Source organism: Lontra canadensis, unplaced genomic scaffold, assembly GCF_010015895.1.
Source record: "Lontra canadensis isolate GAN:19392208 unplaced genomic scaffold, GSC_riverotter_1.0 scaffold49, whole genome shotgun sequence".
NCBI classification, from domain to species: domain Eukaryota; kingdom Metazoa; phylum Chordata; class Mammalia; order Carnivora; family Mustelidae; genus Lontra; species Lontra canadensis.
In genome coordinates this window covers 11494286-11518603 of record NW_022631043.1, presented here as the reverse complement: position 1 = coordinate 11518603, position 24318 = coordinate 11494286, and the positions used below count along the sequence as shown (strand labels likewise).

The 24318-nt window shown below is 51.8% G+C and overlaps 1 protein-coding gene and 1 long non-coding RNA gene across 4 annotated transcripts in view; both read left to right on the top strand.

The window, feature by feature from the left end:
* Nucleotides 1-23072, top strand: part of LOC116876988 (translation initiation factor IF-2-like) — a 69257-nt gene extending 46185 nt beyond the window's left edge. Inside the window, exon 4 of the mRNA XM_032873445.1 lies at nucleotides 23023-23072. Coding sequence (XP_032729336.1) covers nucleotides 23023-23050 — 28 coding nt within the window. The 3' untranslated portion in view covers nucleotides 23051-23072. The remainder of the gene's footprint in view (nucleotides 1-23022) is intronic.
* A 249-nt stretch (nucleotides 23073-23321) lies between these two features.
* Nucleotides 23322-24318, top strand: part of LOC116877048 — a 154763-nt gene continuing 153766 nt past the window's right edge. For 2 of the 3 annotated variants that reach the window (XR_004384517.1, XR_004384519.1), the window contains exon 1: nucleotides 23322-23363. This is a non-coding gene — a long non-coding RNA (uncharacterized LOC116877048). The other variant, XR_004384518.1, reaches the window with a different exon arrangement.

The following is a 24318-nucleotide window of genomic DNA, read 5'->3' as shown; positions in this document are numbered from 1 at the left end:
TTTTATATTAACCTATTCAATCCTTTTTTTTTTTTTAAGATTTTTTTATTTATTCATTTGAGAGAGAGAGAGAGAGAGAGAGAGAGAGAGAAAGCATGAATGGGGAAGAGAGGCAGCAGGAGAGGGAGAAGCAGACTTCCCACTGAGCTGGAAGCCCAATGTGGGGCTGGATCTCTGGACCCAGAGATCATGACCTGAGCCCCAGGCAGACGCCCAACCATCTGAGCCACCCAGGCGCCCCTTAACCTATTTAATTCTTAGCAAAAACCTAATGGGGAGGTGAACTGTCATTATTCCCATCAGCTAGATGAAGAAATTAAGGGTTGAGACACACAGTTTCTATCCAAGGCCATGCAGCTAGTAAGGGGCAAGGCCAGCCAGCAGTTAGGCCTGGCGTGTGGAGCCTTAGGCCTTGTGCTCCTAACTGCGCCAGGGACAGAATTTCATAGCCGTCAAATAATCCACCTAGCTCTCGCTAAGAAGTGCTTATGCATCCTGCCCCATACTTAACTTCACGCAACCCTCCCAACCCTGTGTTTTCCCGTTCAGTAGACAAGGCAGTGTATACAAGAGGTGGTGCTGAACTTGGCTCCAGGAATCAGTGCAAAGTCAGGTCTGGACCATAGAGTCATCTGGGGTTAATCCTGGGCAGGGTATCTCTCTAAACTGCCCTCAGCTCAGTTTCCTTATCTGTCAAATGGGTGTGATACCAACTAGGCCAAAGGTTGTTCCATGAGACTCTTCATCTATGAAGGGCCTGGTACATGGGAGCCCCTCAGCAATGATCTGTTTCTTTGTCCCTGCAAGTAGAGATGCTGAGTCACAAGTCCTGAGGGGAGATCCTGTTCTCTTCTCTCCTTAAATGTGTCATCCCGCCTCTCCTTCAGCCCGCGTTAGCTGGGTGTGGCAAGCCCCGGGAATAATGCCGCTGTACAAACTGGCTGGTGACAGACAGCCCCGGGAACGCCTCCTCTCCCGCCGTGCCCTATGACTGGCTCCGGGCTGCCAGCAGTGCCGAGAACTGCAGCGCCCCAGGGACTGTGGGGCACGGTGTGTGCGGATCTGGGCAGGTGACTTATTGCTGGAACCACCGGGCGGCTCTTTGGAGGGAACCAGTTGCTGGGCACTGAGCCGGGGAGCAGGTTTTGATGGTGGAGGTGGTGCTGCAGGAAGTAGGGTTCCTCCCAGCAGCTTGGGTTCCCAGGTGTGGGCTCTGGGGTGCGGTATGGCTCCGGGAACTGGCTGCTCCCCAGAGGGACCTTCCCAAGGCAGGGAGAGGATTGGGAATCCTTGGTTGGAACATCGAGGGAAAGGATTCCTGGGCGCGAGCACCGTGGGGAGACTCACTGAGGAGCTTGCCTGCTGACAGGGGGTCTTGCAGAGGAGATTAGTGGAGAGCAAGATGCCAGCTCAAGAGCTCTCGCTCTCCTGTGGCGTGTAGCTCTGCTGTATGGCTGTTTCTCTCCCTCCTGTTGCGTGACCTTACAAACGACAGGGGAGTTCCTCGCAGAGTGGACTTAGTGTAGCAACATCAAGATGTGAACTCTGGATTGTCACTGTGGACACAGTCAGCAGCCTTTTTTCTCGTTGGTCTGCCGCTGTCTTTCTGGTGGGGCCCCTCTTCACCTCTTCCCGGTGATTTCCCTTAGTGATTCCTCCTCCTGTGTCTGTGCTCCCCTCCTGACTTCCGTGTTTCCGTCCACCCTTCCATGCTTCTTTTCTTCCAATCATCCTTCGGTATTTCCCTCTACCCAGCCACCCTGCCACCCACGTGGTAGCCTTGACTACCTCCTGTGCACCGGCGCTGCACCTGGCTCTGCAGATGCCCGCATGAAGAACCCACAAGGTCCCTACTCTGAAGCAGTTCATATTCTGGGGGGAAGCTCAGCATATAATGAAGTCCTTTCAGGACACACCATATAGGAAGCCCTAACGGAAGTCCTAGCGGGAGAACCCTGGACGGTGGAGGGGAGAGAGGGTTTAGCTTGGGTGGCCTTGGGCAGCTTTCACTGGAGAATTGTTTCAGGTGACTCTTGGAGGCCAAGGGCAGCCTTCAGATGCACCATCCCATCAGGCCCCTGCCATAGAACAGAGGGGAACTTAACAGGCAGACAGACTTCACACCCCCCTGCCCCCCCACCCTTGCACGCTTATGTGGTGAATGCAGGCAGAACATAAAATTAAGCAGAAAAGGCAGATCGCCTCTACTCCTAGAATCTTTCTTCCTGCTTCCATATGATTTTATGTCTTGACTTGGGTCACTTAACGTTCTATCATGACCATTTCCCCATGCCATTCAGAGTTGCAACAACTTGTTTCGAGCTGCTTTCCTGTATGTGATCGCACACCTGCACAAGAGAGACCCTGTAAGTCGGGCTCCATTTTACTGGGGTTGGCCTTTCTCTGGGAGGGAGAGGTGAGGACTGTCTGTCAAGGTGCCTCCCTGCAGATGACAGTGCAGAGCATGTGTGAGTGGGCTGCGGGGACATTACTGACGTCAGATCCTTAGCCAGGTCAGCACTGCTGGGCACCCGCGTTTCCCTCTGCTTCTGCCCGTTACAACACACACACCTTTTCATGCATCTCTGGCTGTTTCCCTCACAGAGCTCCCCGCCCCCCACAAGGTATGAGGTGTTTTATGGAGCCTTGATGTATTCTGTAAGATGTCTTTTGAGGGATAGTTCACTGGTCACCACTCGGAAGGGCTACGGAGGCTGTGTCCTAAGACTTGAACATTGTGATGAATGTGACAAACCCTTCAGCGGGAGTGAAGCACGGTGAGGGCCTCTGATCAGCAGATGCCCCCAAACAAAATGATGTTCTCGTTGCTTTTCTTTGACCTCTGGTGTGATTGACCAGTTTTTCCCGTGTATTCCCTCTGTGTGTGTTTTGTCAGTTGGTCATTTCCTTTGGGGGTGTTAGCAATTTTTTCTCATTGATTTGTAAGATCTGTTTTGAGTAATTTGTGAATTTTACAGATGGGGGAATGGGGAGCCCCTCTAGACTTTTTGTTAAGCATGCTGGTCCAAGAAGGGGCGCTTCCATTTCTGCGGGGTGCATTTCTTTTACAAATCGGCATCTGATTGTGGTAGCAAAATCATGTTTTGCATGTGAATGCAGGACCATCTCATTAATCTGGGCAGTTGCCCGATTTTTAAAAGTTCCAACTTAAGTGGTATTTGCCAAAGGGACTTCTCTCTTCCTTTCTTTCTTCATAAGCAAATGATAAATCCTGCCAACTTCCAGGGATCAGTGTACATGTCAGCCCTTCAGGACCTCCACCTAGAACCCCCAGATTAGCGGCCAATGGGGGTTGGGTGGGTCTCTCCGTTGCAGTGTTCTCAGCAGTTTTTAGCTTCCTGGCTGTCTCTGTCAACATTTGTTTAATGTCTGCTTCTCCGTGCTTCTACGTGGGTGGGAATCCTCTTGAGGGCAGGGACCATGCATCATAGTTGTGACTTTAGTCCCTAATGCAGTGCTTGGAAATGAAAGCCCAGAGCTGTAAAGTGACTTGCCTGAGGCCACCCAGCTTCATGTGGCTTCCGTGCTGCTGATTTGAGCTGGATTCTCCAGGAGGCTTTTCACGTGTAGTTGGGGCTTTGCTTTGGTGTCTGGGTGAGCAGAGCAAAAGTTGGCTGGCATGACAGGCCTTGTCCCCATGCCTCACTGGCATCGGTCATTCCAGGTTATTCTGGCTCAGTGAAAACAGAGTGAGATCTAGGGGAAAGGTTGGGACTGGTTTCCAGGTGAGTGACAAATGACAGCCAGCTGCACCCTCCGCTTGGCGGCACCCATGCCCTGCACTCGGCGTGATGTCCCCCAGGCCTGCTGTAGAAAGAGAAAGAAGCTTTCTTGGTCACAAGCTGGGGCATGAAACCATCTGGGAACTCTTGTTGCATCACAACAAGGCAGCAGAAGCCACAGGTGGGGTGTGGGTTTGTACCAAGGGTTAGGAGAGAGGGAATGTCTCCGTGGTGTGGTCGGGTAACTTCCATGTAGGTTGGAATGCTTGGTTCCTGGGTGGGCAGGGATAGGGGAGGCCTCGGTGGGGAGGGGAGAGAGCCCGCTTGCTGGAAGCAGGTGCCGCCCACTCCCTCTTGTGTAACTTTGGGCATGCCAGCCATCTCTGGGGACCCAGCCTCCTGTGGGAAAAGTGGAAATGATTACACTTGCTACTCTCAGGGTTCATGGGCAATCCATTGACTGGACACCTGTTCCTAGTACTTAACAAGAGCCCAAGGGTGGTTGGTTTCCTTTCGATCTCCCTCCCTCCATTTTTCTTCATTGACACTGAATTTGGCAGAACATTTCTAATACTGGGAAATGTTGTGTGAATTCAGTGAGAAGTCAAGTTGAAGGTCCTCCTCCCCAGTGGAGTGCCACAGGAGGGTGGCACAGCTGGCCTGGTGTGGGAAGGAATCTGCTAGGGAGCTAAACGCACAAGCCTGGAATCATTCTGAGATCTTGGGGTCCGTGTGTGTGGGTGGACAGCAAGCCCACTGGAAGACGCATGGTCCCATCCCACATGCACTGCTTAGAGCCGAGGGGCCCCCTGATAGTTCTCTCGCTACTGCTTCCAAACCTGTCAGAGGGGCAGAAGGGAGGGTCGCTGTTCCCCAGGATGAGAGAGGATCCCTGGGATGGTTGCATGGTTGGGAGCATCCAGGAGCCTCTGGGATCAGGTCCAGATAGGCTTTTTCATGGGGTGGAGTGGTAGCTACTTATCTGGGGGCTTTGTGAGTGCTGAGCAGCAGCCTGGGGCCTGGCACAGACATGGGTGTGGCCGGTGGGATAATGTGCCCCCCAAGTTTGCACCCTAATCCCTGGACCTGTGAATGTTGCATATTACGTTGTCAAGGGGTATTCAGGTTGTAGATGGAATGAAGGCTCATTTTGAATTAGGGAGATTATCCCAGATTTTTTGATGGCTCTGATGTCATCTCAAGGGTCCTTAAGAGTGGAAGAGGAAGGCAGAAGAAGTCAGAGAGATGTAAGAAGTAATGCTGTTGACTCTTAAGGTGGAGGAAGGGTCCCTGAGCCAGGGAATAGTCTTAACCGATTCTAGAAGACGGGAAGACAGGAATTCAGGAATCAGTCACCGCCCCCCCGTACCCCCACGCCAAGCCTCTAGAAAGGAATGAAGCTCTGCTGACCCTCAGTGAGACCCCTTTTGGACATTTCCCCTCCAGAACTATAAGAGAGTCAATCTGTGTGCCTTGAAGGTGTGAGCTTGTGGTGATTTTGTTCTGCCAACACTAGGAAGCTCATGCAGTGGGTGAAGCATCTGATGGCTGCACTTGTACCATGTGGAGTGGCCGCTGGAGACCGTCAGAGCAAGTGGCTGTGGCCCTGGCAGGCAACCCTTGATTGGGGGTGATCATCGTTGACGGAGACCGAGGCCTCCCTGGTGGCCTGGCAGGGATGGCTTGGGTAACCAGGTTGTCTGAGGTCCATATGAGAAAAGATCCTGTACAAATGCCCAGGGCCCATTACCCCTCCCTCTGGGAAGGGTGGTCTAAAGGTGTGTTAGGTGTTTGGGGATCCCTACCCCTCCTATCCTGCTGTTTTAAGTTTTAATTGCTGGTCTTCGGACTTTGGTATTTCTTTTCTTTTTCTTTTACTACTACTACTACTACTACTACTAGTACTACTACTTCTTCTTCTTCTTCTTTTGGTATTTCTTTTTCTCTTTCTTCTTCTTTTTTTTTTTTTTTTTTTTTGGCTTGTTGTTGTGTTATGTTAGTTACCATACAATACATCCTTAGTTTTTGATGTAGTGTTCCATGATTCCTTGTTTGCATACAACACCCAGTGCTCCATGCAATATGTGCCCTCCTTAATACCCATCACCAGACTTATCCATCCCCCTACCCCTGTCCTCTCTAAAACTCTCAATTTGTTTCTCGGGGTCCATAGTCTCTCATGTTTCGTCTACCCCTTCAGTTCCCCCCTTCACTTTTCCTTTCCTTCTCCTAATGTCCTCCATGTTATTCCTTATGTTCCACTAGCAAGTGAAACCATAATGGTAATTGACTTTCCCTGCTTGACTTATTTCACTCAGCATAATCTCCTCCAGTCTCATCCATGTTGATGCAAAAGTTGGGTATTCATCCTTTCTGATGGCTGAGTAATATTCCATTGTATATATTGACCACATCTTCTTTATCCATTCATCTGTTTAAGGGCATCTCAGATCTTTCCACAGTTTGGCTTTTGTGGGTATTGCTGCTATGAACATTGGGGTTCATGTGCTCTTTCTTTTCCCTACATCTATATCTTTGGGGTAAATACCCAGTAGTGCAATTGCTGGGTCATAGGGTGGGTGTATTTTTGACCTTTTGAGGAATCCACACTGTTTTCCAAACTGGCTGCACCAACTTGCATTCCCACCAACAGTATAAGAGGGTTCCCTTTTCTTCACATCCCCTCCAACACTTGTTGTTTACTGTCCTGTTGATTTTGGCCATTCTTACTTGTGTAAGGTGGTATCTCAGTGTGGTCTTGATTTGAATTTCCCTGATGGCTAGTGATGATGAACATTTTTTCATGTATCTGATAGCCATTTGTATGTTTTCATTGGAGAAGTGTCTGTTCATGTCTTCTGCCCATTTTTTGACTTGATTATCTGTTTTTTTGGATGTTGAGTTTGAGAAGTGAGTTTGGTGTTTCTGTAAGCTGCTTGGAAGCCATGGCTGTGTTTCATCTCTGGATCCAGCACCTTCTCAGTCTTCCCTTGACACATGTCCAAAGTCTGCTGATAAGGCCCTCTGAAGCTGCCTGTGCAGGTCATGTGCACTCCTGTCCCCCATCCTCTTTTGCACTCCTGCCCCAGGGATAAGATATCAGCCAGGGGACTGGAGAGAGGTGACCCCAGCCCCAACCTGGGGCCAACTACTTACCTGCTTGGGACCTGGCTGGCTGGTCTACTCTTGGAAAGTAGGCACTGCCGACACCTACCTGGTGGGAGCCTACTAGGAGCCTGGAGATGAACAGGGACATAAAGTAGGCACTTGCCTTGAGGAGGAGGGTGATCTAAGAGAGAGGTTGGGCTAGAAGAAGGCTGCAGGGACTGGGCGAACCTGGGCTGATGATTAGGTCATGGAGCCAGGAGCTGATGTTGCTAAGAGGGTAGGGGAGCTGTGTCAGAAGCCTTCTCAGAGATCTCAGCTTGTGTGGGAGGCTCGCTTATCTGGTAGTGAATACAGGCATTTAGGGAGGGCACCAGCATTGTTATATCCTATATAGACAGTCCCCTCTACTGTCACCAGTGAAGAGTCCCAGGCCCGAAGAGTTAAACACCTTGCCTCCTGTGTGGGGACCTGTACAGGTGTTCGATGTACACTGTTCGAGGTGCATTGTGGAGCCTTGAGGTTTAGCTTTTAGAAGTCTGGGCCATTTTAGCAGAAGGCGCACTGTGTGTGTAAGGGTGTGTGTGTGGGGGGGGTTGGGCTCACTGTGTTGCGTGACATGCCTCGTACAACCCAAGCTGGGACAGCTCCCATCTTTGTTAGCGGGACCTGCCAAGTCCCTGGGCTGCTCAGCTGAATGACAGGGTGCTCCCGAGTGACTTCTGCGCAGGGCCTGGCTCTGCTGGCTACAGATACCCTGCTCTGTCCCGTTTTAGGGCTGTTGGGGCCTCCTCGGGCTCCATCACCGGGACTGTGAGGAATGGCTGGGAATTGCATTTGGCCTCAGCCAGGGTCAAGTTGTCAGGGAGGATGCAGGGGGAGGGCCTCACTTGTAGAGAAGGTGGAGGTGTGGGGGGGGACCAAGACTCTGCAGCTTGCCAACCTTTTTATGTGCAAACCACCTGCTCCTCTCCCAGGAACACCCCCAGGAACCCCCTCCTCCAGTGAGAGGGGTGAGAGGTGAGGAATTTCATGGGGAGCATGAGCTCTGATCTTGAGGTGCACATTCCTTTGCGCTAATCTGGGGTTCAGGCTGGAATAACAATGACGGATGTTGCAAATGCCTGCCTCCTAGTGCTCCTGGAGGATGCTGCGTCCTGGAAGGGCTCTTGGAACCAGCCCTGTATTTCCTGCATTTCCGGGCGTGTGGCTCTCCTTCCTTGGCTGACAATGGCGAGCCATTGGAATGGTAATGCCCTTCCGGCTGGCCTTGGCTCCAGGTGAAAAATTAATCTGGACGCCTGCCCAGGAGGCTGTGCAGTCTCATTTTTTATGGAGATGTGCTGGGGGCCTGGGACCTGGTGGGGTGGAGTGATGAGATGGGACTCCATAGAAGTCCCCCCTTCTGGGGCATCTCTCTTAGTGTAAATGTGCCAGGGGCCCTGGGTCACCCACCCTCTAATAAAATTATCGTCTGCTGTCCCTGGTGAATCTAAATTGCACCATCCTGGAGGGTGGGAAGCCCCCCACCCCGAAACCATTATGAAGGGAGCATATAAGAAAAGGAAAGCACTTAGCCATAGGGAAATTATACTGCGCTGCTGTGATCCCTTCTGTCCTCATTCACTAGTCATTTTTCCTTGATTTCTCAATAATTCACTTTTTTCTTATTATAAAATAATATTTGTTTAACAAAAAATTGTATTTTGCCCTTATTATGAACAAGGCAACTGTCCCAAGTCCTTTGCAGATAGTTCCACATGTAATTTAATCCCATTACGGTCCCTGAGGGGGTGCAAAGGCAGAGGTTAGGTGTCCAGGATGCAGGGTGCAGTTTGTAGGTTGAGGACCGGCCCAGGGCATGGCTGGAGGGTCTGGGGCCTTCTCTGCTCTGGAAAGGGGAAAGTGGAAAATGTTAATTGCACTGCCTGGGAAGAAGCGCACTTAGGATTTAGATAGTGGGATATAGTTACATAGTTTCATTGTACAGCAGCATCAAAGTTTGTTTAACGATTTCCCTTTATAACATGCTTTTTAATGGCGCTGCCTGTGTACTTCTGCACCCTGGTCCTCTTTTCTCTACACATAGTTCTCATTTTTAGTGTTGACTCTTTACTTTTGAGAAGTTTACTAAGTTTTGAGAATGACTTAAAACTCCCCTAGACACAATCCCCGCGCAGGCACCGCTGTGTCCTCCGTGCAGAGGGAGTTGCTTCTGATGGACTGAGGTTGGTAAACAGCAGCTTAGGGCAATGTTGGTGGCAGGGATGCCCGTGACCAGAGGTCTGGGGGCTGGGTTCAGGATGGGGTCTGGTGAAGGAGCCCACAGTTTGCATATTACATATTAACTATCAATTATTTAAGCTGTCATTAGTAAACCATGAAGCTGACATTCTTCTTTCTTATTAAACAACAGAATGGTGCTAATGCTATTATGTATTAATCATTTAAGTTTCATTACTTAGTATTTAGCTTTGTAGTGTTTGGTTAACACCAAAAGTTGGAGGGACAGAGATGCGAGACTGTGCCAGCCATCTTCCATCAGGGTTTTCTTCCTGTTTTCCTGAGAGCCTGAGGATCTGTTTGCATGTACCGTTCCCTGCAGCTCCATAACTTGAACTTTGAGGATGTGTGTCAGATTTTATCTGGTAATAGAAAGCCACAGTGGACAGCCGTACTGGGTTGACTGACATACTCTCCTCCCCCAAATCTGTGTCTCCTGGGACCTCAGAATGTGGCTTTGTGGGGACATGGGGTCTTTGCAGATGCAGTTAGTTCCGATGAGGTCATCGTGGATTAGGGTGCACCCTCAGTCCGATGAGTGTGTGCTTAGGAGAGGAGAGACAAGGGCATAGAGGGAAATGCTCTGGAGAGACACAGGGAAGAGGCCATGGGCTGTAGGGCAGAGACTCTAGTGGTGCAGCTGCGAGCCAAGGAAGGGCAAGCAGAGCAGGGAACCTCCAGGGGCAAGGGCCAGGCAGAGTAGTCTTCCTAAGAGAGTTGACCTCACAGAGCCAGCCTCCCTTGGAGGGAGAAGGCAGGAGGGAGAAAGAGCCCACTCCTCTCTGTAAGTGTAGGCGCTTTGTCAACAGTGGGGAAAATGACCTGTGCTGTGAGACCGGGACTCCCAGTCTGCATGCCTTGGCCCAAGCAAACATCCTCTTCAAGCCAGAGGAAACCCCTCTCCGCCTTGCTTGCTGTGCGACCTTGAGAAGGCAGCTGAAAGTCCCTGGACCTTAGTGGTATCCTGACTTGTAATAGGTGAACCTGTTTTGGGTGATGGTGAGGATTAAACATGATGATGCGTGCAGAGCCCCTGTGCATGGTTGCTGCCCCAGAATGTTAGCAGCTTATTGTGTTGCTGCCTGTGTCCCCATTTCCTGTTAACCCTGTAATGTCTGTGTCCTATCTCCCCCAGACCTCTTCTTCCATCCAGTAGCCCGGAAGGGCGGGAAGCCCACAGGGTGAAGCTGAAATCATTCCTGTTCTGTTAGATTCATTTCCCATCCCCATGTCGGTGGGTTGAGTAACCCTGCTCTGTCTACCCTCCCACAAGGAAGAATGGGCAGGAGAAAAAGCAGGAATATGACATGCAGAGGAACGGTTATTGCTGGAAGGGGGCTGGGCCAGGGCACCCCAGGAGGTGTGTGTTGGAAATTGATGCGCATCGACATTGTAGCCTAATGTGAGTGCTAGACAAACTTCTGTGGATTGGATGCCCAGGAATGTTCCCAGGAATGGCAGACCTAAGAGGGTTGGGAGCAGCGATATGAAAACTGGTATAACAGAATACTTTCAGGAGGAACGGGAACCCCTCCCCCACCCTACCCCCCAGTGTCACACCACCTTTGTGTTTGGTCATGCAAATCATGGGGGTGGAAGAGTTTTGAGGAAACGTTGAATTTTAGCTTTTGCCATCTGCACAATAACCCTGTTTCACAGCTTAGGAAATTGGGTGTCAGAGAGGTTCGTTTGGTTCCATGACCCTTTCCCAGGGCTGGGGAAGAATGTGCATTCTCCCTTGTCCCTGTGCACTTGTCCTTTCTCGGCCCTGGCTCGAGTTCATGGGGGGTGGGAGCAGGTAGATTCGTGTAAGTGGTGCCCAGGCTGCCTGCTGCTTCACACAGTAGCTTGGGGTTTGCAACCAGCTGTGCAGGTCTCCTGGTGCCCAGGGTCCCTGACACTTATCTGTCCCTAGGCAGAAGTCTGTTAGAATCAGGTGTGGTGTGGGACTGCCCATCAGTGTGGGCAGGGTATCTTTCATGCAAAGGAAAGATTAGGATATGGCTTTTTGGTACATTTATACCTACAGCCAGGAACTGGTCTGGCACCCGAGTAGAATAGCCACAAATTCTAGTGCCAGATGGTGATCAAGAGCAAAACCAAGCAAAACATCCATATTTTTTCCTGATCATATTAAAAATATGTGCTTATTGAAAAATAACCTCAACCACTACAGAAATTTAAAAGTAGGAAGTGACCTTTGTCATCGCTATCCTTTGGCAGTGAATGTTAACGCAAGGAGTCAGAAAACCCTGGCTTGGAAGCCTCTTCTTGACTTTTCAGTTTCTAAAGGTCTCACATGAGGGAAAAGTCCTCCTCCACGGCTCCCCCCGCCACGAGTGCCATCAGGAGAGTTTGCCGAGATGTTTGGTGAAATTACGTCCAGGGCTATCATTGGTCTGAGGTGGCTTCAGTGATATTCTTTGTCCCCATTCCCACCCCTTTGCTTCTGATCTTCTAGGAATCCAGATTCTGGAGAGCAGAGTGTCTAGAAAAGCCCGATGCGTTCTCTGCTCTGTTGCCAGCTGCATGAGAGTGAGCTGCTTGCTATGTCCGCCCCAGCTCTTGCTCTCTCCGCTTGCTGGTGTTGGCCAGCTCCAGCTCTCCCGCCCAGGCTAGGCAAGGACGTGGAGCTGCAGGCATGCAGCCAGGAGTGTCTGCGGTGTCCCAAGACCTGGGTCTGCCTCTGGCCTTGGGTGTGTCCTCCCACGGGTTCTAGAGAAAGTCAGGCAAGTTCAGATGGCATACATGTTCCCCCTTGCAGACTCTTGAAATGCCCATGACACATACCGTGTTTCCATTCCATTCATTTACCTGCAGGACCTGAATGTGCCTGGCACACTGAACTAGCTGAAGGATGACACTTTCTCATCTTTAACTAATTTGGAAAATGAATCGAAAGGAGACCCCTTTTAATTTCTGGAAACATAGGGAATATGTTTATCATTCTGTTGCATTCTGGGCTGCTAAGAAATGATGGTGGTTAATGTTCACGTATTGAGCTGTCAGGGGTGGGTGGGGATGGATAGTAATATTAGCTAATATTTATTGAGTGTTTTCTCTGTGTGAGGGATCGCTGTGCTCTTTGCATGGATTGTCTCATTTTGTTCCCCAGCTGTCCTTTAAGTAAGGACAGTTGTTAATTTCTGAGGGGGAAGGCAGACCATCAAAATGCCAAGTAAGCCTCCTGGGGTACACAGTGAATAATGGAGGCAGAATGCAAACAGAGCCTGGGTTTCCCAAGAGGATATTTCCCTTCCAGAATCTTCTGTGCATCTCTCTGCTCCACTCTGTCTCGGAATTGGTGGTTCGGGATCGTCCGCTTTTCTTTTGGAATCTTTTTGCCATCTCTCCATTAGAAGCCGTCTCCATCATTCTGGCCAAACCGTGTAACTAACACAGTAAATGAATATCCAGGGTGAACCCTCGTTGGGCATCTGCTTGCTGCAGTGTTAGATCCTGGGAGGTAGAGAATTTAAGGATGATAGAGTTGCTGTCCTTGGGCTGCTCCCTCACAGATTGTAATGGAGGAAGGTCAAGGCTACATACCAATGTGGGCAGTTCAGTGTGGGGCTGGGGTTACGGAGAGAGTAAGGCCTGCATGCTTTCAGAACATCCCAGGGCCTGTTGTTGGGTTCCCAGGCAGAGCCATCGGCCAGAGGAGAGGACAGGCTTGGAACTTAAAATTCATATGGTGTCTGTGACTGTGCTCTGGGAGCCCTGGGGGAGGGGCAGCAGTGGGTTCAACTGTGAGCCACAGAAGGATGATGAGAAAATTGGGAAGGTTGCACGGAGGTGGGGAAAGGGCTTTGCAGGATGAGTAGAAGTTGAACAATTGGAGGGACAGCAGGAGCAGAGACCCAAAGGGTGGTCAGCCAGTGGCATGTCCATTGTGGCCAGAGTGCAGAGGGGACTGAAGCTGAGGCTGAAAGCTTCAGAGCTCGGACTGTGGGGTCTTAGTCCCAGTTGGTGTTGTTACCCCTGTGTTACTGGTATTGTGGTTTTTGTCACCTATATGCCGGGAAGGGACTGATGTCTACCTGTTGGGGCACTGAGCGATGAAGACGCATGCTGTCTCTGACCTACAAGGCGCTCCATATTGGTAGCTGTGGGCATCACCTTGGCCCTGACTGTGAAGCTGTTGGCTAATCCTGCAGGTCTGAGACAGGGGAATGACATGATTAGACGTGTCTGGGGGCCCTGATCTTCCTGAAAGGAAGGTCCTCTGCTTCCGGTGTGCGTCCAGACGCAGCGGTGCTTTCCCCTGCACCATCTCTTTGGCCATGACCCTACGGGTGCCTGTGTACTTGCAGGTGGGGCAGCAGGGACACTGAGCTGTGCTGAGCCTGCTGAGTGCTCTGTGGTAACCATGAAGTCAGGGGACCGGGTTCCAGTTGAGTCTTTGGTCAGTTGGCCACATGACTGTGGAAAGTCACTTGTGGTCCCTGTTTCTCTGAAACTGTTTCTCCGAATCTGTTTCTCCCCCGGTTGACGGTGGTGGCAGCCAGGCAGGCCACAGAGGCCACGGGCTCTCTGGAGCCCAACTGCAGGATGGCAAGAGGTGTGGGTGCATACGGCAAGTAGTGAGCACTCAGGACTCTGTTCCTTTCCTCATCTCCTCTAAACCTGCCTATAGTCTCAGAATTTAGCGTGTATGTATTCTTTTTCTGTTTTCCTCTTCTCTGCAACAAAAGAAAGTTCCAGATTCTGCTGGTCCTGGTTCGGTGACCTCTGACAAGCCACCCTGGTGGGCACTAGCTGCTTGTCTGCCAAACTTGCAGCCGAGGACAACTTCCAAGGGTGGGTGGGGACAGCATGAGACCCTGGGTGTCAGGAGCCCTGCACAGGCTGGCACAGAAGGTGCCAGTGAGGGCAGGCCTCAGCCCCTCCTCCCGCCTAGCCGCAGTTGCCCACACTCATCTCAGGCCACAGGCTCACTCCTGGAGCGGGCTTTCTCCAGTGAGTTCTTCCGCACCCTTGTGTCCCTACCACTTGTGGGGGCCTGTGGAGTCAACCCCAGCCCAGGCCTACTGACCAGCCTTGCTGTGCATGGACCTCAGGGGTACTGGAACAAGCCCCTAGGTGATTGTGAGGGCCACTCAGGTGTGAGCCCCCAGCCCAGAGAAACCTTCTGTGTGCCTCCTGCCCTGCAGGCACTCGGTAGGTCTGAGTGATGCACTCTCTCCCTCTTTCTCTCTCTCTCTGACACACACAGACACACACACACACCCCACTGCTGCCACCACCACCACCACCACCACCATGAGTGTTGGAACATTGCCCAGGTCCCACAGAGCTCTGGACTCTTGAGTTCCCTGTTAGGCTTCTTTTCTGGACTGCTATTCTGACGTGGTTCTGCTGTTTACTGATTGCCTTTGTTCCCTTTTCTCTCCTCCCTCCCTTCTTCTGCTGTCTTTCTCTAGACAGTGTTCTTGTGGCCCAGAGGCTCTGTGGCTTCTGACCCTCTAATGCTGGTGAGATGGGACATGGCAGGGTACGCCGTCTGAGGGGGGGACGGAGGACGGGAGAGTGGGAGCCACTGAGCTTCCGCATGGGGCTTGCTGGCAGATGGGCAGATGGATATAGCTCTTTCCCGCCTGGCGTGCCTGGGGTACTGCACCGCAGCATGGGCTCCCTGTGCCTCGCGCCCAGCCTGTTGGGGCTCTGTTCTGTGGTCTCTTCCTCCTGCCCCACACCGTCCACTTTGGGTTTCATCGCATCCTGGGGGCAAGGTAGATGGCGCTAGTTTACTTAGGGACCTGTGCCTGTGTGGCTTGAAGTAAGACCGGTTTCTGTGAAAGTCAGAAGTGCATTCCAGAGTCACAGCGTGACCTCCACGGAAGCCCAGCTAATCCAGGTTTTAAAGAGGAGTTGGAACAAAGGTGGTGATTAAGGGATGTGTGAGCTGTGGGGTGTGGGAAAGGGCAGGGGCAGCAGGGGCAGCAGGGGCGCCTGGTGGGAAGCTCTGTGTTGAGGAATTGAGCTTATGGCCCCAGAATGGGATCCAGATGATAAAGAGAGGTAGGGGCTTGGGGCAGGGGTGGACCCGAGGGATGCGTGCAGCCCATGGCTCTGGGCTCTGTTCCCTCCCTTGCTAGCTGTGTGACATTGAGCAAGGGGCTTGCTCTCCCCATGCTGCTGTTTCTGTCATTTTGGGATGTGAGTCCTGTCCCTCAGGTTGTGATCATTAATGGGTTTTAAATAGCGAAATTACAAGGGATCTGCTCTGTGATTGGCTGTTGGTAAACGCTGTTTCTCATTTCCTCCTTAATTCAAGCATTAGCCCTTGCTCCTACCCTGAGCATTTTTTTCCCTCTTCCCAACTGACATACCTCTCAGGGCCCATGTGATCGTCATGTAAACATCAGCAGTCCCGTGTGGAGCTCCCTGAGGTCCCAGGGTACGTGGACTACAATTTGTTAGTGTAGTCCTTAAGTGGATGGTTTCTCAATGACCCTTTTCTTTAATGAGATGGGAACCTCTTTGTAGGCAGGGGCACAGGTGAGATCTTGAGTCTCCTACAAAGTTCCTTTCTTGGAGAACATGCACGCCTTAGAACATCTGTACCCTGAGTCTTCAAGGGCGGGTCCTGCTGCCTCCTTTAGTCATTGTTTGGTGGCTCTGCTCCGGGGGACTTTGCCCCCTTTGTTCACAGGGATCTGATGGATGTTTGAGTCTTTGCTGACCTTTCCCAGAGGGATTTTGTGAGCGAAGGCAAACAAAAGGAAGTAGGGAAAAAAATACTCCCAAACCTTAAAGGTCTCTCATTTGTGGAAGGAAAGTGTTTGTGACTTTTCTCAGCCCATTTCAGTATCTGAATCACCTTTAAGCTGTAGTGGGAGGTGGAAGGAAGGACCTACTGCGTGAAAGGGCTTTACACAGGCCATCTCTGATTTCCTCACCCACTTTGTGAGTCAGGACCCGTTTGGCAGATATGGATGGGGGTTCAGGAAGCTCCAAGTGTCACAGCTGCATAGTAAGCTTTGGGTCTGTTTGTCACTTGGTGTAGCCTCCCCTTCCCTGCTCTCTATCTGCCTCTCTTTCTCTCTCTTAAAATTGCTGTTGTTATTCCTTTCTGGTGTGTTCTAGCTAATGACACAGAAGGTCATTGTGAGGGAACCCAGGAACCTGTTATTAGGATAGGGATCCCTGAACCTTTTCGGGGCCTCCGTCCTCGCAGGTTTGTAGGACAGTTTGTGAGAAGTGCCATATCCACCCGGGCACTGCTCACAGGTTTTTTCCAGAGAGTTTGTCCTCTCACCTGCGGGTAGGGAGATGTACTCAGCGGTCAGTTGATTTTTGGGGAGACTACCTCCTCAATCCTGTCATGGCAGCCCTGAGGCTGGTGGGGATGATGTTGTGACTCTGGGCCACAGCTGGACACTTGCCCACTCTGATGAGGAGCCACCCGGAGAGGTGTGGGTCATGGGTGATGTGAGGCCCTTCTTACCAGAGGAAAAGCAAGAACTGGAATCTACTGACAGGGCGCTCCGTTGGGGGTCTTTCTGGTCTGATGCTGGCATGGGTATTGTTGATGGCTGAGGAGTCACTGTTCGTTGACCTTTCCAGCATCAAGCCCCTGCTTCCCTGTCTCTGTCTTCTGGAACCTTCTTATCCTGTCACCCTGCCCCCGTCTTTCCCGCCACATAACCCTTCTTTGGCAGGACAACCTAGTGGTTAAACATAAAAGCTCTGGAGGCAGAGGGCATGGGGTCATATCTCAGCCTCATCTCTGACACCTGTCCTCATTTGAAAATGGGTTCGTACCTGGGGCGCCTGGGTGGCTCAGTAGGTTCAAGCCTCTGCCTTCAGCTCAGGTCATGATCCCAGGGTCCTGGGATTGAGCCCTGCATCGGTCTCTCTGCTCAGTGGGGATCCTGCTCCCCCCACACCCCCGCCTGCCTATCTGACTACTTGTGATCTCTGTCAAATAAATAAATAAAATCTTAAAAAAAGAAAGGAAGGAAGGAAGGAAGGAAGGAAGGAAGGAAGGAAGGAAGGAAGAAAGAAAGAAAGAAAGAAAGAAAGAAAGAAAATGGGTTCATACCTTACAGGTTGTCGAAGTGACATAACTTACTGTGGCCAGTGCTCTTGAACAAGCCCTCGGGAGATATGGTTCTCACCTGCCCTGGCAAACCTCTGGTCACACTGCCTTCTGCTGACAGCACACTGCACCTCCCGGTTAAGGAGCCACTCCTCTCCCAGGCACTGTGTGTCCAGCTCACCTCTCACTTGACATTGGCTTCTCATTCTACATTGCACAGGTCCTAGCTGGGGGACCCTGGGAAAGTCACTTTACTTCTCAGAGCCTCATTTCTCAGCTGCTCAGTGAGGGAATTGAAGATTTCTCATGCTCTGATGTGCAGGGACATCTCATGTATGTTCCAGCCTCTCCTTCTCTGCCCTGGCTCCTGCCACGCCACCATCACAGCCTGGACACCACCTAGTGTGCTCAATGGTGGACAGACATTGTCTGCATGGTCACTTCTCTGGGTCTCTTGGTGCAGCCTGGAAGGTCCCTGAAGGCAGGGATCCTGTCTTTCTTGAGTGACATTATTTCCAGCCCCTAGCATTATTCCAGCCAGCACTTACGGAGCATGTGTTAAGGACCTGAGTGCTGCGTGGGACTTCTGGAGCCTGGCTGAACCCGAATGCCAGTGTTTCTGAAGACTGGCTCTAAGTGGGGTCCGTGTGTGAGCAGAGCTCCCGTAGGTAGTGCAGTACGGGCTCGTGCTGTGTGGGCTCCTTCGCCTGTCCTGTGTGAGCCCACAGCGTCTGCATGGAGCAGAGGATCAGCAGACTCTTGCTGACACTAGTGAACAGGACTGGGCTCACTTGGCCTCTCTCATGCCTGGCTGGTGGGTCGGGCTGTCAGGGGTGAAGCTGCGGCTCTGTGTGAGCTGTGAGCCCACGGCGGCAGGCGCGCGTGCTGAGTACCGCATCGTCTCTCATCCACGTGCGAACCCCACAGGACACGCGCTGCGGTTCCTTATCTTTATTAAACAGACAAGGAAACACGTTCAGAGAGGTTAAGGGGTGTGCCCACGGCCAGTGACCGACCACAGCATCGCGATTCACACCCGGTTTATTTTGCGCACAAGCCCCACCTCATCCCCCCACGGCCCCCATCCCCTGATTGATGAATCGGGTGAGTGCCACGGGGAGCATGTGCTGGAAGGCTTGGGAATTCCAAAGCAGTTGATCCGTGTCTTCCCCGCACACATGGTAGGGAAACTAAAATGAAGCAAAAATAGAGTCTGTCAGCAGGAGGACAGCTGCCACTTTCTCTGGGAACAGAGCTCCTTGATTTATCTGCCCAGGTGAGGCAGGCTCCAGCTCTCGGGGCAGCACAGAGAAAGAATGTGAATACGGCCAGGGAAATCACGGTCTCTCCCTTCATTAGAAAAAGATGGAGTAGACCCCTCTTGTGTGGCACAAGTAATCAAAGAAATCTTGCCTCCCGAACCTGAGAGAGCAAGTGGGGGGCACTCGGAGTGGGAGAGCTTGCCCGCCGGACCCTCACACCTGGGAGCTGCTCTGTCCTCCCCGATGGCTGGTGCCATGCCCCGCGGCCAGCGTCACGGCTGCTGCAGTCACCATCTATTGATGCTCGCTTGCACTGCAATGGACAACGGGACTGATCGCTGTTGCAAGAGCAGAGAGGGAGGAGAGAGAAGTGAGAGACAGAGAGTGTGCGTGTGTGCACACACCCACGGAGCAGCAGAGAGGGACAGCACGCTGCCAGGCACACCTGGGAGATGCTCCCTCTGGCTCCCGCTGCGGACCGTGCTGCTTTCACATGTGGGTGCCAGGAGCTAGCTGACCTGGCTTTGTGCAGCCCATGCCCTGAACCCCTGTTCACTGCTCTAGACCAACCCGGGACGCCAGGAATCTTCTAGTTCCCAGAGTGTCCCTGCGTGTATCCTGTATTTAAGGGTTGCTGGTGTACAAATGTGCTGTCTCAAGTGTAGGGCAGGAAATAGAGGTGACCTGTCTTTGTTTTTCTTCAAAATGCCCACTGCTGGTGGAACTAGAGAGGGTCAAAAATGAAATGATCTATTTGGGCCAGACAGCCCAGGAGGCAGAGGAGACAGAAACTCAGCCGAGAGAATGGGGCTGGGGGCTGTGTTTTCTTGTGTGGCAGTTCCAAGCCAGATTCCGCACCACCAGCCCAGAACACGTTTATTTGCAGAGTGTTCCCCTCCCTGCCCTCTGGGGGCAGGGTCAGCTGGAAGGCAGCGGGCCGTGAACCTACGGAGGGGCAGGGAAAGCTGGCAGGTGCCGATTCCCAGGCCTTGAGGATTGTCCCTGAGTCTGCAGCATGCCAGAAGCGTACTTTCACAGGACAGATTAAAAAAACGTTAACCAACTTTTCATTGAGGCGTGACGTGCACTAGAAAGCCCATATATCCTAAGTATATGGACGGCTTGATAAGTGTTCACAAACCGTGGGTTTAAGTTCAAAAGGAAATTTAAGTTCAAAAGTTTCACCTGTGTGAATGGAAGGTCACGAGCGTATCAGGAACCACACCTGACACCTTCTAGTCACTAACTGTCCCTTACACCTCTCTCAGGATCACCTTGTCCTGACTTCTCAGAGCACAGGTTCGTTTAACCTGCTTATGTGTTTACTTTTATTTTAATTAATTAATTAATTTATTTATTTACTGAAGATTATTTATTTCGGGCGCGTAGGTGGCTCAGTCCGTTAGGTGTCTGCCTTCAGCTCAGGTCATGATTCCGGGGTCCTGGGATCAAGCCCCACATCGGGCTTCCTGCTCAGTGGGGAGCCTGCTTCTCCCTCGGACCCTCCACCTGTTTGTGCACTCCCTCTTTCTCTGTCTCTCTCGTTCTCTCTCTCAAATAAATAAAGTCTTAAAAAAAGAATTATTTATTTATTTGAGAGAGAATGACAGAGCGAGCAGAGAGGAGAGGGAGACAAGCAGACTCCCTGCTGAGCGGGGAGCCTGATGTGAGGCTCAGTCCCAGGACCCTGAGATCATGACCTGAACTAAAACCTGGAGCTGGGTGCTCAGCTGACTAAGGCACCCATGTGCCCCCATGTGTGTGTTTCTGAAGTCCTTTCTGTTGATGGGCTTTTGAGTAGTTTGCCATGTTGGGTCGTTATGAGTGGTGCTGCCGTGAACATCCCAAGACATACCTTTCGGTGAACAGGTACACATTTCTGTGAACTTACATGTAGGCATGGAACTGGGCGCATGTCCGTTCAGTTCTAGAGGATGATGCCCAACGGTTTCCCAGCGTGGTCACAGGTGTTTCTTCCCATCGTCTGTCCGACAGCTTGTGTGAGAATTCCAGTGCCAACTAAGAAGCTGGTCCTGGGTACTGACCATCTTTTTTATTTTGATCAATCTGTTAGGGAAAGCAAATGCCTAGAAAGGAATCAACATAGCAGAGGAAGTGAAAATGCTCCCCAAGATGGGGGAGCCTCCTGTGGGGTGGGGGGGTGGTGGTCTGCTGCTTGGCTGCAGGGATACCCAGCAGACCGTGTAATAATTCTTCCCAACATGACAGAGCTTTAAGGTATATGATCCAACAAAACAGACGTGACTCCAGTGGGCCTCTGTCGATATTTAACAGACCGTGTCCCTCCTCCTCTCCCCTAGCCATTGACTGGGGCTGATACTGCAAGTCACTGCCCACTCCTGCTGGAAGCAGCCCCTCTCGGCCCACAGGAGTCTGGGCCCAACATGCCGGTGCCCTGCCGCTCCTGGCTGCTGCGTGGGCCTCCAGCTCTTGGTGCTGGTTGCTGTCAGATCTGAGGAGCGTGAGGTGTCCCTGGACAGGCCATGCTTGACTTGCAGGAGGCCTCATCCATTTACAGCGTGAAACAATGGCTAACTGGACTCCTAATATGTGCCCAGCCACACGCTGAGGGCTTTAGGATGATGACTTCCCGCCATCCGCCTAGTTCTGAGAAGTAGGTAGGTGTGATTTCTCCCCACCTTACAGATAAGAAAACTAAGGGCTACAACCATTTTCTCTGAGTAACATAGCTACTGGATGTCTTAGTTTGACGACAAATGTTGATGTTTTAACCACTACCCTGTATTTCTCTCACGGAGGCTGACGTTTGGATACTTAAACTTATCCAATAAGTTAAACTTAAACGTTTGGATACTTAAACTTTTGAACTTAAATTTCCTTTTGAACTTAAACTTCCTTTCTCTTGGGTCTAAAAGCTATGTCAGGGGGTTTTCAGTGGGACCAAGGGAGCTCACCCTGTGACCCACCCTGGCCACTGAAGAACACTTATGGATAATGTCCTCCAAGAGATGTCCACACCCTGGTCCCCGGGACCCTGTGAATATGTTCCTTACCTGTCAGGAGGGACTGTGTTATCTTGGGTCATCTGTGTGGGCCTGGTGTAATCCTAGGGGTCCTTGAAAGTGGAGGAGGGAAGCTGAAGAGTCAGAGAAGGAGGTTCACTGGGGGAAGCAGGGTCAGAGAGATGCCATGTTGCCGTGTTTGAAGAGGGAGGAAGGGAACCGTGTGTGGAGGTACCCAAGAGCCACCTCTGGAAGGTGGAAAAGGCAAGGAAACTGAGCCTCCAGAAGAAAGAGCTCTGCCCACCCCTTGCTTTTGCCTTGATGAGACCTATGTTAGGCTTCTGACCTCCTAAAGTGTAAGATGATGAATTCGTGTTGTGCTGTGCTGCTGAGTGTTTGAAGTTACCACAGGAACAAGCCAGGTGCTTGTGATGACCATTGGTGTCATGGCCAAACTCATGGGCTTTGGAGCCAGGCTGCCTGACTCCCAATCCCTGACGTATGATTTTTCCAGTTGTGTCACTTGGGCAATTTGCTTAACCCTGTGGGCCTCCGGTTTCTCATCTCTCAAACTGGGTAGGGATGGTCTGTAACCTGCGAGGTTGCTGGAGGATTAGATGAGGATTGTTATGCTCCTGAAATGCCTGGTGGTAGTTTTAGCTACAGTCGCTCGAGGGAGGCATCCTCACTGGTCCCACAGGACTGGGGGGCACACCGGCTCCACTCTTAGCAGCAAGGTAGCTGTCTGTGCCTCTGCTTCCTTATCTGGAAAATAGAGGCAGGAGTCCCAGGGTGGTTGGGGGATTGTATCAGGTGGTGGGCCGGAGCTTTCAGCAGGGTGAGCGATAGGCCGTCCACACGGGGCAGCTGTTATTATCTTTGGGTGGCTGGTGACTGTTGAGCCTCAGGCCCTCTGCATCGTGCACCTATGTGTTTCCTCGGTTAATCTGGAGAATAATTGAAGGGCGCCACGCCAGGGAGGCAGAAGGGTCCCTGCATGCCTCGAACAGTCCCAGGTACCTAGCAGGTGCTCCGTGATGGCTGCAGACATGAATACAGAAAGAAGCCCCTAGCCCTGCCCTGGGGAACACCCTCCGGGTGTCTGCCCTGCCCTCGCTGTGCAGGATGAGGCCTGGAGAGATGCCAGAGCTTTGTGGTTGTCTTTAAAAAGAAACAAAACGAAGAACTACTTCCTACCAGCTGACCCCAAACCCCCTCAGCTCACTGCCAGGACCTCTCAGCCCTGCGGAGGAGCTCAGGGCTGCATGTCAGGCTGACTCCCTAAGCTAGCCACTTACCCCTTCTTGAACCTTTTCTCCTCATCTTTATAACAGACAGACCTCTCAGGGTAGTTCTGGGGAGCCCCAAGCTGTAGAAAGTTCTGGATCTGAGAGGTCTTCGGTGCTTGTGCAAAGTGACTCTCCCCTGAAAGCTCCCTGATTTCCTGCCACACCTCTGTTTGGGTATCAGAGCTGCAGGACATTATTTTTAGTGAGTTCCCTTCTAAGTAGGTTAGGGTCAAACAGAAGGAAGGAAGAATAACACGACTGCTGCTCTGGGTCCGTGATTGTAACAGACAAATGATTTTCTTCTTCCATCAGGCCTGATCTTTGGACCAGAAAGGAATGAAAAAGTTGCCCCTTACAATGGCTGTGCTTGAAGCTGCTTGAAGCTGCGTTCAGGGATTTCCTGAGCCTTATGGATTTACAGTGACATTCAGCTGCCCGAGGATGATGGCGGAGGAAGCATGGTCTGGAATCACACACGCCTGGCACACGTTTGGATGTTAATGGCAGTTTTCAGGAAGACCATGGCTGAATGCCTGGCAGATCCCTGTGGGGGACAGAGGACCGTGGCTTCCTGTGGTGCCTGGGATCTCTGCCGTATCTGCACAAGCATTGGCTTGGGTCACTACCAGCCTCACTGAGGGCGCCTGTGAAAGGTAAGGCCCGTCTCCTCCTCGTGCTCCTGCGTGTTCTGTCAGGTGCCCACCTGGACTTTCAGGGACACTGGCCTGGCTGGGGCGAGAGAAGTCACAGTGATGGAGCCGGTTCTCAGGGGGACATGGCAGTTACTGACCTCCCTCCTGGTGTCTGCTGGATGCTGGGTACGTGGGGAGACAGCAGGAAACTGAAAGGAGCTTTCCAGCAGCCACCCCGGTTCCCCATGCTAATGTGCGTTGTCATGCCTGTCAGCCTTCCCCGACGGCCGGGCTCATGGGCCAGTCTCTGGGCACCAGACCACAAGTGCCTTGAAGGCGGGGGTCTGGAAGACAGAGTATAGTGTCTCCTGCTGCAGAAAGGGCATGAAGGCATGATGGAGAGTGAATGAAGACATTGAGAATAAATAGGGAAAGTGTGCGTGGCTCTGTGCTTAGAGCGAGAAACATACTGTTGAGAGTTGTCAGGCGGCCCGTGGAGCCAGAAGGCCTGGGTTGGGTGCTCTGCCCTGTACCTGCCGTGTGACTCAGGCCAGGTGACTGCTGCATGCCTCTCCCTTTCTCTCTTCAGTAGAGGTGATGTGTCATCATTCTTTGCAGGGCTGGTATCAAGGATCACAGAATAGATGCTTGTGTTTGGCACACAGCAGACCCTTGCACGTGGCAGCGTCACTGTGGCTCAGGGAGAGGCTTCTGGAGTGGGTGGGTATTATGTGGGCCGTGAACGAGAATCAGGTGGGATGTGCTGGCCTTCACACTGGGTATGGCTGGTTGGCATGGAAGGTTGATCACAGATCACAGGCCCTGGAGCCCTTGGGAGGGCCAAGTGGCAAGGCAATAGCAGGCAAGGGAAAGGAGCCTTGTGTCCGCGTGAGGGAAGGAGCAGCCAGACTTGAACTTGGCCACAAGGGCCCATGGCAGTTCTGCAGTTGGCAAGCAGAAGGACTGGCTCCCCACC